The 14,206-nt window shown below is 44.2% G+C and overlaps 1 protein-coding gene across 1 annotated transcript in view; it reads left to right on the plus strand.

Annotated features, from left to right (window-relative positions):
- Positions 1-14,206, plus strand: part of Itpr1 (inositol 1,4,5-trisphosphate receptor type 1) — a 333,498-nt gene that overhangs the window by 21,733 nt on the left and 297,559 nt on the right. The window contains exons 3-4 of the mRNA XM_051155019.1: positions 967-1,074; positions 5,117-5,187. Coding sequence (XP_051010976.1) covers positions 983-1,074; positions 5,117-5,187 — 163 coding nt within the window. The 5' untranslated portion in view covers positions 967-982. The remainder of the gene's footprint in view (positions 1-966; positions 1,075-5,116; positions 5,188-14,206) is intronic.

Below are 14,206 nucleotides of genomic sequence, written 5' to 3' on the forward strand. Positions count from 1 at the left end.
AGAGGAAAACCCCAACATTTCACGCATCTACACACCAGGTGCTGAGGAAACACTAGGAAACTGTGCAGTCCACACCAGCCCCGCTGCTTCCCACATTGCTGAGTCTGTTTGCTAAATGTCAGTTTAATGGCTTGCAGTTGGCTCCTTTTCCTCCACGCTCATGGCCCTGGTGAAAGCTGTTAGGAATCACTTCGATATTTTTGTTGATGTTTGTGTGTGTTTAATAGTTTCTGGGCTTTGTAGAGATTTCCTGGAATGGAGAAGTATTTTTTTTTTAACTACTTCTAACTAGTCATGTATCCCAGCCAGAGAATCTTACTATTAATTAGTGTCTGCACTGGGGAGGGTCTGGGCCTGGGCAAGAGTCTTGCTCCATCCAGGAATGTTTCCTGGTGAAGAAGGATAGACGCGCAGCAGCAGCGTTTGCATTCTGCTGTTGGCCTTTGGAAAGGCCTCGAAGGCACTGTGACACTTGTCCCCGGGTTTCCTTTGATTGATGTCGTTTTTTGTTGCTTTGATTCCTCAACCCAGGCCCCTTGGCTTTGCCAGACCTAAGTTTTTTACCAGGTGTTTCCTTCTGACTTACCATGCCCCTAGGCACTCTGAATATATTAATGTGTCGTAAGTCAGACTTTCCAGCTCCTTACTCAAAGCAGAGACCTTGGCTGCGTTCCCTGCTGTCTGGGTAGTCAGTGTTACTGAGGGTCCTCAAAACATTGAACTTGACTTCGGGTGTGGCTTTGTTAGAATCAAATGATAATATGATTGGAATATCTAGAAATTTAATATGTAGGGCAGAATGTAGTTGCATATGTCCTCGTTTGCTTTGTGGAATCGCTTGCCTGTCAAATGACTATTTAAATTGGAATTTTAAGTAATACACTGGAGGAAATTGAGCTAAGCCAAATCTTAATGACATTTTTTTTTCTCTTCTGCTAACAATATTGCATGTTTTACCTTGTCTAGGATTTTCAACAAAGACATGTCTGACAAAATGTCTAGTTTCCTACATATTGGAGACATTTGTTCTCTGTACGCGGAAGGATCTACGAATGGATTTATCAGCACCTTGGGGTAAGAGCCTGGAAGTCCTTATGTAGTGTGCTTTGTTTAAGATGTCATGACATCTGCTTAAAAACTGATTTTTGTAAGATAAGAGTGTTATCACGTTAAGTGGCTTTCCCAAGGGCTGCTTGAAATCACAATTAGCAAATCCCGTGTTAGTTAGTGTTAGTCACTTAACCTTTTACCCAGAAACATTTCTGTCAGTTTCGAACGAATAAAACCTTGTTAGTTAGGGCTCCATTCATTTTGGATCTGTTATAATCTACTCTTCTTATGTAAGAGGGAAAGTGCTTAAGAATAGGGAAGAAACTTAAAGAGTAATATACATAGCTCCAAAGAAGTGCTTTTTGGCTTTGTAGAAAAGCTTTTTGGCTTGTCTTTTCATACAGCGGCTTGTGTGGAATGTGAGCAAGGACCATTACTGCTCCCTTGCTTATCTCTCTTCTTTGAAGCAGACGTTTCCTACTAAATAACTCAGTGCCTTTAAAAGTTTCCAATTGCACCAAGTCCCATAAATCGTTTGTTTTTGTTCATTTGTGCTTCCTTCAATCAATTGCCACTCAACTTTGAAGGATATAATTATATTCCGTCGTGTGCCTCTCCAGTTATTTTCTCCTTTTCCCCCTCCTACTCCTGTTGTCTAAGGAAGTGTAAAGAGTAGTAGCCCCTAAAGGCAGACGGAGGCAGGATGGGAATCAAGATGGCTTATTCCAGAATAGACAGGAATGGCCTATCATCTTTGCGTAGGAAGGAGTAGCTAGGCCTGGGTGGCATTGTTGACTTTGGCAAGCTCTAGTCTCAAATAGATGGGGGCAGAAGGCAGGCCAGCAGATTTTCCAAAAACCCCCTTCTCACAGCGGCCAGAACGTCCATTGTAATTGCAGCTGTTACTGGAAGCATGCTTATTTGCTGGTATTTGTGCTGAGGTAAGTATTGTTAAGCGCTCATTCAGGTTACTCCACTCCCCATGAGGAACTTATTTCAGATAACAGGATTATGCCTCACTTAGACCTGGGTTCTCATTCTAGAGAGTTTCTTTTCAGAAGTCTCCCATGGCTGCTCCCTGTGCTCAGTCTCGGCAGAGTAGACCTTACCCGGAACAGTTTATCTGCCGTGGCTTTGGGCAAGCGGCTTCCTGCTACTTCAACTTCTCTGATGATGGCCATCTTGGCTCTCCTTCCTCTTTTGATCCCTGTGGTTAAATTTTTCACCCTCTTCTTATTTTTCAGCATTGACTACAGTACCATACAGCAGTGGTAAGCACTTTATGCACCCATGGGTGTTCACTGGGTGCCAGGTGCTGTTCTAAGTCCTGGGCCACTATTATCCCCCTAATTCTCAAGCACCCTGTTTCATGGTGAGGACTGCCATCATCACTGTGTGTAGAAATGACACTCATGTGCTTCAGGCAGCCACAGTCCCCTGCCTGAGTTTCATAGCTCAGAAGACGTGGGTCTCCAAGGACAGGGATCTTAAACCATAACCTCTGTAGGGCAGCTTTTTCTCACTCCCTGTCTGCTCACAGCCTGTCTGGGTGCCTGTCAGACCTCAGCTCCCTCATAGCCCTGTTTTTCCTCTGGGGCCTCTGACCTTACAGTGAACCCTGGCTCAGTTGCTTAGCCCCACACTGAGCCTCTAAAATCTTAGCCTCTTTTCATGTCTTCCCTTCCACTAGGATATCATTATTTTATTATTATTTTGAGCCTCATCTGGCCTTGAATTGCAGCCCTCCTGCATCAGTTTTCTGAGTGCTGTGATGATCTCAGGGATGCATATGCTTTGCTTTAATACTTTTCTCAAGCATCCTGTGGTGGCTCCCTCATGAAGTTGGGACGTATGTTTTTTACGCTTTGGATGCTAGTTCTTCCTTCAGATATTTACCCGAATAAATACCCTTCAGATATTTGACAATAGCTTGCATAAAAATTGATTTGGAAAGTTAAACTTGACCCCTCCTTCCCCTCCTTGGAATGTGTCATAGACACAGTGAGTGACTGTCAGTCTTCATGGGACTTGGTGCCTGCCCCCCCCCAGCCCCATTCTGTTCATATAGACTGTTGGTTGGTACCTCTCAGTGGCTGTCTGACTCATCGAACTTTAGAATTCCAGCAGAACCTCGGAGAGCCAGTGTGCATGTATATCTACACTAACCTATCGTGTGCTGCTAAATCACCTTTGGAGCTTGTCAAGAACAAAGGTTCTGAGATCACTTCCTGGAGCTTCAGCATGCCTGGGCAGGAGGGCTGGGGTTGTGGCAGGGCCCTGGAATTGGTACATTTAGAAGTAGTAAGTATCTAAGCATCCCCTGATTTGAGAGTTCTTGAAAGCAGTTCTTTGGGTTTACAGATGAAATACTGGGACACAGGGAAAGCGAAATGGCATGATATCACACCATTAGCTGCTGTCTTAGTGTTATCTACAATCCATAGCCAGTGAGTCCCATCCTCCTATCACTTCCTCTTACTGGAACTTGACCATTAGTCTGGCTTTGCATGTCCTGTGGGGACCAAATCCAGTGTCTGATACATAGTAAGTACTCTTCCACTGAACTATGTCATCAGCCTTTGCATTGGATTCTGAGCCCATCCCTTTAAGTATTGGGTTGCTTTTGGTGGCATTGGGTAGAGATTTTATATGTCCATATTATACTCTTGAATTTTGTAGAATAACTTCAGGCCACTGAGCCCACTGTGCGCTGTGGCTCCTGTAGATGCAGCAAGGTCTTGTGTTGGAGGGAAAGGTGGTATACTCAGTACACTTCGACAGGTATTGAGCTTCATTCGGCCTTGAGCATCTTATAAGCCACAAGTAGGGAGCCTGTTCCCCTGCTTCCACCGAGCTCGGTTGGGTGAGTGGAGGAGGAGATGCAGGATGTTTCTGAGCAGGAAAAGCTTCTGTGGGATATACTTTAGTTTAGGGAACAACACTCAGAATCTAGGCCTCGATAAAGGGCAGACTTGAGGAGGCAAAGGGCAGTTTTGTAGGAAAGAACGGGAAAAGTAAAAGTTGGTATATAATGGCTTCTTGCCTTTAGAGTAAGAGGCAACATGGGTGAGAGAGAGAGAGAGGTTGCAAAAATCCTAGCATGGCACCTGGGACCAAGTGCCATGGTCAGGTGGGAAATAAGCTGGCTCTCTCGGTTTTAGGAACTTGGATAAGTCATGTAACTTCATAGTATCTTAGACCCAAAAGTTCAATTTAATGATTCTCCTAAAAAGAACTATACAAGTTAAATGAGTTTTGAATGAAGCCAGAGCTTGAGTGATCTGCCATTATGTAATCTGGGACTGTTACTTATGTATTATGATGTACTATGTATTATGTAATCTGGGGCTGTTACTTATTTGTAGCTTCATTGAACTTTTGGAGCTCCAACCCCGGAGCTCCAACCCCTTCCTGCTTCTGCATTGTCAATGGGTTCCTCCCACCTGAAGATGCTCCACTTCTCACCTTCCTGCCTCTGTTTCAGCTCTTTCAACACTTCTGATCTATCTTCCTCTGACCATGGCTTCAGAAGGCCCCTGGCGCAGAAGGCACTCTACTGTTCTCCTTCCTTCCTTCTTAGGTTTTATCTTACTCTTATTAGTTTGCTTTTATGGCTTCTCCCCTTAAGCCTTGGGCTCCTTTAGGGCTGAGGCTGGACTCACTTTAGCCCTCACAGCCCAGGACTTGGTATGGTCGCTGGCACAAGGTTGACTTCTCACCAACTGTTAGTTCAATGCACTGACCCTTTGCTGTGTCTTTCAGATTCAGCAATATTGCATGCTGTATGCAAATCTCTCACAAATACTGTTTTGGGGAAAGGGGCTGCAGAAGACAGTAACTCGATAAGTCCATCACAGAAACAGAGAGCTAGGTCTTTGGGTTAGGTTTATTTCACTCCATGCCTTGAAAACCTCCTTGGCCTAGAGCTCTCTGGCAGAGCAATACTACAGTCTAAATTTTGCATAGGAAAAGCCCTGGGATACTCTGTTTTTGCATAATGCCTTTTGAGGATTTTACTTCCCTAGGCTTGGTTTGATATAGCATTTATTCGTTTTTCTTTTTGCAGCCTGGTTGATGATCGTTGTGTTGTGCAGCCTGAAGCTGGAGACCTTAACAACCCACCCAAGAAATTCAGAGGTAAAGTTGTGGCTTTGATGGAATGGTCGGTCACCTTGACTTTATGAAGGGTCTTGCTGTGCCTGTGAGTGCAGCTGGGCCTCCCTCCGTCCTTCCCCCTGCTTCCAGTCCTTTCTTACTTCCTGTAGCAACCTTAGATTTATTTACTTAAGTATCTTTTTCAAAATCAGATTTCAAGGCCTGGCTTTAAAACTTCTCGAAAAAATGTGTAAATAAATTCTCAGTCAAGATTGACATGGCTTTTATTAGGGCCTTAGTTTGTCTGGAGAATATGTGTGGCCAAGTGTTAATTCATCTGAAAGCTTTTCATTAGCATAGCTATTTCTCCAAACAAATGGGATTTAAGCATCCAGCCACAAGAGGCAGGGATTATTTCAGCAGATCTGGCAATCCCTGTTGGGGCCTCAATAATTCTTAGCTGCCTTCCCTGGAATGAGGCATTCTTGATGCATTTTTACTTGAGCTAAAAGGTACAACAGGGCAGCTCTATTAATGTAGCGTTCTGTAGCCCTCTGTTGTTACTTTTCCTCAGTTTATTGCAGAGTACTTGGAATGTAGTTGGCGTCTTAGATGGAACTGCTTTGTTTCTGTCTTCTGTTGTGCCAGCAGTAGTTAAGTGGTTCTCAGTTGGAGCCACATCTTAGAATTATATGGAGAAAGAGTTGGGAGATAGAAGGACCTGGAAGGGACAGAAGCTCCACAAGGAGACTAATGGAACCAACAAATCTGGGTGGAGGAGGCGGATGCTGCAGAGACTGATGCACCAACCAAGGACCATGCATGGTGAGGACCTAGACCCTCTGCTCAGATGTAGTAGATAGACAGCTCAGTCCCCTTGCAGGTCCCACAATATGGGGAATAGGGACTAATTGACATGGACTCTGGTGCCTACTCGTGGCTCACGTCTTTCTGGTGGGGCAGCCTTGCCAGGCAATAGAGGAAGAGGACACAGATAGTCCACATAAGACTTGATAGGCTAGAGTCAGATGGTAGGGGAGGAGGTCTCCTCTTTCTGAGGACTAGGGGAGGGGGCAGGGAGATGACGAGAGAGGGGGCTACAATTAGGATGTAAAGTGAACAAATTAAAAAATTAATAATTAAAAAAAATAATTGTATGTATGCAGAAGCTTTTCAATTCTATAGGTGCTCTGGACCAATTAAATTAATCTCAGAGCTTGTGCACTATTGTTGTTATTGTTGCTTTGTTTGTTTTTTTTTTTTTTTTTTTTGGTTGTTGTTTGTTTTCAAAACAGAATCTCACTATGTAGGCTCTGGCTGTCCTGGAACTCACTGTGTAGACTAGGCTGGCTGTGAACTCACAGAGATCCACCTTTGTCTGTCTCCTCAGTGCTTGGATTAAGGGTGTGTGCTACTGCACCCTGCTCAGCACTGACATTTTTTAAGGCTTCCAAAGTGGTTTAAAAATTACATTATTATTTATTTGTTTTTTAAGTTTGTGTGTGGGCACTTGTGTGCCACCTTTGGGCTGGGGGTCAGAGGATATCTCGCTGGAGGTGGTTTTCATTTCTCACTATGTGAATTTGAGAGATTGCATTCAATTGGTCAAGCAGATCCATAAGGCATTTTTCTCCCTTGCAAGAAGGAGGACTGTGTGTTTGCTAAAGGCCTCCTGGGAGTGTGGCTGCAGATTTAAGACTGTTAGATCTTGAATCTAGCCTGGTGACATGAGTGGCTCTTCTTTCTAGTGGCGTCGGGAACCCACTGGCTTAGGTCTTGACGGTCAGTCACAGTCACAGAGAGTTCAGCTGTTAGCATCTGTAGATCTTATCATTTGAGTTCTACGTCCTTTCTGTTGAGTGATTTAGAAACTGTTTGACTCCTTTGAATGAAAGCTAAAGAAATTAGGATGAACCAGAAGGCAAGCCTTCAGATGGAAAGGAGCCATTTGGATGCAGCGCGGTGTTGAGCTGTATCCAGTTGGCACGAGACTATCGGGAGAATGTTTTCACCTGAAGATAGGGGAAACTATTTTTAAAAGAATGAGTCACAGAAATTTGAAGCAGCTATTGCTTCTGCGGAATTTTTCTTCATAACCCCCTCCCTCATGTCTCGTTCTAAAACAGAATCTGGAGTGGAGCAGAAAGGAAAGATTTTATCTACAGACCATAGTGTCACGTAGAGAATTCCTTCCCTGTTCAATGTTGACTGTGCTGGTCACTGTGCTGCCTGTGTTAGCTCAGTTGTCGGGTCATATCTGCTCTACACTGCTAAGGGATTGATAAGATTCACACATAAGTATCTCACCTGAAGTCACATAGCTAGAGGCGGGCTCGAGTAGGAGTTTGGATCTCAAGTTTGGCTGTACAAGGAAATCACCCAGAGAGCTATGAAAAATACTGATAACTGCTCCCACCTGCCGGGTTCCTGGTTTAACTGGGCGCTGGGATCTTCTAAAGCTCTCAGGGTCGTTCTCTTGTGCAACCACGTTTAAGAACCATTGCTAATAGCTACAAGCTACCCACTTTCTTGCTGAGGGAAGGACTAATCTAGGCTGGGCTTTTGCACCTGGGACACAAGAGAAGGGATGCTTGTCACAGTGGGTACTGGGTCCAGGGGGACCTCTTGTTTTATCCCAGCCTTGGGGGTCAAGATGAAACGAAGAGAATTTAATACAATGAATCAAGTAAGCCAATGGCTAATCACTGTTGTTTTTAAAACATATTGTCAAAAAAAATTTTTTTTATTTTTAAGTTAACAAAATTGTACATATATATGATTTGAAATTGGTAGGCCAATTGGCCTAATTAACATGGGTTTCTATGTTGCCTTTGTGACATGAGTTCTCCAAATTTACCTTGAGGTTTTCAAGTATTCACTCTGTTGTTGTCATCTCTTGTCAGCACGTTGTACCCTTTTGAGTTTATTCCTTCCATCTAAGCGAGATCTTGTAGCTTTTAACCAATCCCTTCGCCAGCCTTCCATCTTAACCTCAGAACTTGGTAATCTCTTTTCTACTGCCTGCCTCTCTGACTCTAAGTTTTTAAGATTTCACAAATAAATGAGATTATACATTTTTTTTTTTTTGTTTGTTTTTCTGTGCCTTGCCTTAATTCACTTAACAGCATGTCCCGCAGATTTTTCACCACAAATGATCGAGTGGCTGTTTGAATACAGGGCTAGGACATTAAAGTATAATGTATATGGCCACTGTACAGAAAGTCAGAAGCTGTGTATGTTTCCCTGACATAGGGGCAGCGTGGCTCTTGCTTGGATGTGTCTCTGATGCCTGATTTGAAGAGACTTTGAAATCAGAGCAACAGTGTGGTAGAGGCCATTTGGAAACATCCAATCTCCCTTTATGTCCTGACTTAGTTTTACAGGAGAAACGCGACAGTGCCTTGGGTTTATTGATTTTCTAGGTAGTTTTGAGGCTGCGAACTGCTTTGTGCTAGTGGAGACGTCTGGATCAGAATCACTTGTGCTGCAGGCTCTGTGAATATAGGTCAGAGCTGCCTCACCTCTGTGTGCGGGGTTCCTGACATGCAGGGAAGCAGCCTGGCCCATCTGCCTCTGTAGGCTGCTGCAGAGCTTACTTTAAATTGTTCGAAAACATCTCTTCAGGTATGGTGCTGTCCATTTCAAGATATTCCCCTACCTCCCTGCTCCCCTAAAAGAAGGAAAAGATGTCTTTTTTGGAAGGGATTGTTGCCTCTTCAAGTATAAGTACATTTGGAAGTTGAAGGTCATGTTGGTGGGTTAGGAATTGTGCCTGGGACACATGGGTCATTTGTAGGCGTTTCTGGTCCATTCTTCATAGAGCCTTTGCACTCTGCAGTTGAGCAAACACATATGGAAAAAGAGAGATGCTGGCAAGCAGCTCGATGGGAGGATGGAGTGTATCCGAGCAATCAGCAGAGCTATGTTGAGTCACTGGATTTGCTTAGTTTCCGCTGTTGGCTTGCCAACTGATTCCCCATATTGAGAACCTTTATAAAGCATCCTTCAGTACATGGAGACTGGAGTGAGCTTGCTCGTGTTCTGCTCCCCATGGCTTCTCACTTTGGGGGTCCCGGTTTTGGAAGTTCCTTCTGAGATGTGCAAACCTGCTGTTTAACAATGTGGAACCCTAGACGAGTGAGCCTTTCTGGGTTCAACTCGAAGTTCCGCCGATTTTTACCTGTACGACACTGGCCAAATTATTTTACTTCTGTAAACTTGGCTGTCTGAACTTTAATGAAAGATAAATGTGAGCCAGGCATTGGTGCTGCACGCCTTTCATCCCAGCACTCTGGGGACAGAGACAGGTGGATCTCTATAATTTGAGGCCAGCCTCGTCTCTAGAGTAAGTTCAGGAAAGCCAGGGCTACACAGAAAAACCCTGTCTTGAGAAACCAAAGAAGGAGGAGGAGGAGGAGGAGGATATTTGTGAAGAATTTAGTACTGGATAAAAATCATTTCATAAAAGTTGAGACTGAGGGGTCAGGCATGGTGGTGCACGCCTTTAATCCCAGCACTCGGGAGGCAGAGGCAGGCAGATCGCTGTGGGGTTGAGGCCAGCCTGGTCTACAAAATGAGTCCAGGACAGCCAGGGCTACACAGAGAAACCCTGTCTCGGAAAAAAAAAAGAAAAGTTGAGACTGAAACAGTGCTTACCAGAGGCCTCAGGGAGGTGAAGGGGCAAGATGAGCAGCATTAGTCAGTGGATACAATGGTAGGAGAGTAGGGTAGCCATGGCATATCATCATGTAGTGAGCATTTGAAAATACCTCGAAGAGATGCTTTTGAATATTTGCACCATGATGAAGTTATAAAGGGGTAGGATGTGGCTCATGGTAGACTTCTTGGATGTGTGAGGGTATGGGTTTTGCTTCTAGTAGCACAAAAGGAAAGCAGAAACAAAACGGTAACTATTTAAAGTGACAGATAAGCTAAGGACACTAAATAGGTTATTAGATAATACATATATGAATTGAAACATGACATTGTACCCCTGCTTTATATCAAAACTTTTTTTTGAAAGCAGAAACACCAAAGTGAAAAAAGGTAGTTTAGTGCTCAACATGCCTTTGATGGAAGCCGTATTCATAGATGATAGCAGAAAACTTGTGAATCCTTCAGTGAAATAAGCATCGTCTACTACTGCTCTTGGTCCTCTTAGTGTTGTGGGTATCAGGGTGGACACAGGGCTTCCTGGCCTTAAGTCTGGGTCCATTGCTGTCCTGTACAAGTCGAATGTACTTGAGAGACTATGTAATTTTCTCAGCCTGTTTGCTTCCCTGTAGAATGGGGCAGTGTGTGTGTGTGTGTGTGTGTGTGTGTGTGTGTGTGTGTGTGTGTGTGTGTGTTTCCTTCCTTACAAAAGTAATAGAATTGAAGATAACATGGCTAAACAGAGCGCTTAGGATGGGTGGCTCCTTGGTGACACTAGCTTTTCCTTTGTACAGTGGATGCAGGAGGAGGAGTTAAGCATTGAGTGCCTTTGATTTTCTCAGATGCTTTCACGGGCATTTCTGAAATGGATTTCTCCTTTCATGCATGTAGATTCTTTGACTGTATCCCATGCTCTGCAGACTCTGTAGGGGAAAGACTGCTGCATCTGTTATATAATATAAACCACGTCTTTCCCATCACCTGAATGAATATGAACAATGTCATAGCTCTTGGTGTGATCCCTGCTGTCTGGAGTCAGTCAGGTACCTTGGTTCCTTTGTCAGTATCATAGTGTGGGAATGTACTAGAGTCTGTGCACGGTGGGGCAGAATCACTGTTTTCTCTGACGGGTGTTAGCTTTGTCCATAGTACAGAAAGAATAAAGAAGACAAACAGATTGAAACCAGGAATAGAAACTTTGTGGTCAGTGCATTCCTTTCTCTGTATTATCTTTTGCTCTTCTCATCCCTCCACATCTCTCCCCACTTTGTTATACTAACTATAAAAAGCATTTTCTATAAAGGAAAGATGGAAACTGACAGCTAGTCCCCATTTTCATCCTGGGCCTCTGCTCCTTTCACATTAACAACCTCCAGGGTTTTGGGAGTAGAAAGAAGGGAATCCAGGCTTTAAGGAAATCAAACAGGCTTTTAGAATCCGTTATGCCATCTATTGTGTAATTTCTTTTCCACACCGGGGCAATGGTCAAGTTTTTGTCCTTAATACTTTGACTGTACTAGAACAACCTTGGCCTCAGATTCTTGCCCTTGGACCTGTACCACCACAGCAGTGTTCCTAAACTGCAGCGCTCAAATTTACAGAAACCACCGAGCTTCTGAAAAAACCTGTCAGGAGAGACATTTAAGTGGGGAAACCAGGAATGGTGGTGCTGCATCTTGTAATCCCAGCACTCAGGAGGCTGAGGGAGGAGGATTGGGAGCTGAGGCCTGCCAAGATTACAGAGGGAGACCCTATCTCAAAGTGAAGGAGGGAGAGGAAGGACAGAAGGCTGAGAAGGAGAAGGGTAGTAGAAAGAGAAATTGAGCAGGGAAGAATTGAAGGAAGCGAGGTCACATCCTCTACCTAGATAGGTGAATGGGGGGAGGGAAGGGCAGCTGCATCAGGCTGCCCTGTGCAAGAATGTTCTTGGATGCCTTCCCTGCTCCTTGTGGTGGATTTCAGTTATTCCATCTAAGCTGGTGTGTGACTGAGGCAACATCATGCACCAACTGCTGCCTGTGCTGAGGTGGGCAGGTGGTATGGGCAGCAAGTTGAGCAGTTTCCTGTGCTTTTAAGAATCCTCAGGTTTTCTGGAGAGACAGACCCATGTTATATTTAACAGTTGATCACATTGATAGAGCATCTACTCTGTGCAGAGCATTGTCTTGACAGATGACTTCTTTTAATCTGTGTTTGCGATCCACTTCCTTGAAGTAGATATTGATGTTCCCATTATGCAGATGAGGTAACAGAGGCTCCAAGAAATCGAGTAGTTTTCTCATAGGCAGTCAGGTACCCTTCCTAGGCTGGTTACCATTTATTCAACAAACATTTATTGGTTACCTTCAGTATAGCAGCCATTTATTCACCAGGGACAATAGTTGCCAACATTCTCTGGGAAGTCATCTGTTCCCATACCGGAGCAGTTATTTATGCAAGCAGAAGGGTAGTGGGCAGAGTACTTACCCTGTGTCCTGTGGGGACAGGGTAGATAATGTCCTCTTCATATGTGCCTTCTCTTTGGCTCTGCAGCACCTGCCCTGAGGAGGGTGCATCTATTTTATACCGCGTGCTCTTCAGGCTAATGGATGTTAGGGGCTGGGCCAGTGCTTCATCGCTCCTGAGTGTCAGGCTCCTGAGGCCTAGGCAAAGGGTGAGGGGCTTTCTCACCCTTTGTCCTATAGATTCTTTTCAACCCCCGACACAAGGGTTCTCTAAGGACATGACCCTTGTTTCCGGCACAGTTTCTAATTAAGATTAAACAAGACATTATTTTTCTGTTCTTAAATGCTTCCTAGCTTTTATTCAGGATTATTTCAATGAGAAGGCATGCTAAGAAGGAAGGAAAGCTTCAGATATAAGCTCAGAGATAAGCATCCTGTCCACACGATTTGGGACACATTTATGATGCCTCTAAGGGCCCAGGACAGTGTAGTCAGTATCTGAACATTTCAAGTTGGGTGTTGGCTGCAAGTCTCTGGTTCCTCAGCCTGGGCCCTACAGAGACAGGGACAGCCTGAGAGTCTAGCTTTGGGATGAACTTGGGAGAAGTGTATGTTCCTTTCCTTGGTGAGCCCCTCTGAGGCCCAGTGCATAGCTATGGATTTGCGGTTTAGGCATGTGGCCTTTTTACTTTTGCTAAAGCATTTGTTCTTCATTTCCAGAGTTCTTGTAGCATATGAGTCCCTTTGTGAGGGGCCTTGGAGATTTAATAGGCTGGCTCAATGAGGGAGGAAGGCATAGAGTAGTTTAACTTAGTTGAAACCTATGAAACCTTGTTTCATAGCTTGTTCACACACTTTGTAGTTGGCCTTGAAACTGCCTGGCAACTTTGGTAGGTGTCTCCACCAAGAGTGGCACATTTCAAGGTCTGTCATACAAATGAAGTGTCAAAACCTACTTACTGGGTTGTAGGCTTGTGGTTTTGGTCTAGGTAGGACACAGCCAAAGGAAAGGGCACCATCTGCTTCATTGTCTCAGAGGAATCGGTCCATCTTTATGTATCAGTTTCCCCATTTGTTAAGTACAGCTTAAGTGAAGAATCTCTCCACATCCATTCCACCTCCAAACATTGCAGCCTGTACTGGAAATGAGTAGGCTAATATTTCACAAGAAAGCATTGGGATTCAGGAGCCTTGCACTGCCTGGAAGTAGATCCCTATTTTCTTGGGATTACAAGTTTTCTTGTCAAGATAAGAAGGAAACAGCCAGACTTTCACCCAGAGGCCAGAAGGAGATGCAGCCAGTATCTTGGGTCACACAGGTCTTTCAGGGTGACTATAACAGGCTTGCTGGCTTAGCTTTCTTTCAAATCTTGCTCCTTTGCAGCACGTTGTTTTAATTGTTGCTAAGCAACAGTCTCTTCTTCCCCTCCCCTTTCTTTTTGGCAAGGCATCCAAGGAAGGATCCATATCTTATTTAGTTTTAAGTACCCACATGTAAAGGGGAGGGCCTAACTTAAATTTTGTTTGTTCTTCTGATTCTAATCCATGACAGGAATGCGGAACTTACTCTTTGCCTGTCTTATTAAGCAAGGCAGAAAAATCAGTCTATTTAAGGTCCTGTCAGATACAAGCCCCAGGGCACATTGAAGACATTGCGCATGTGCAAAGCTGCCTTGTCGGAGAGGCTCTTGCAACTTGCTCTTTAGTCACAAAGTCAGTTCAAATTTAATGAAAAGATTAGTAGGTTTTTATAATCTTCATTTCAGATTTGCTAGCTTATCTCAATCTTGTACCAGCAGACTCCATTTTAAGGGAACAAAAGCTGTAATTTAAATCAATTCCCTGGGCAACCTAGAATACTTTCAGGGTGTTACACAATCAGTGGGGCTGGTTCCTGTAGCGTGATTATTGCAGGAGTCCCACACACTCCTTCGAGTAGCTCCCTGTGTTTCTGCCCGCTTTCT

Source organism: Acomys russatus, chromosome 13, assembly GCF_903995435.1.
Source record: "Acomys russatus chromosome 13, mAcoRus1.1, whole genome shotgun sequence".
Taxonomy (NCBI): domain Eukaryota; kingdom Metazoa; phylum Chordata; class Mammalia; order Rodentia; family Muridae; genus Acomys; species Acomys russatus.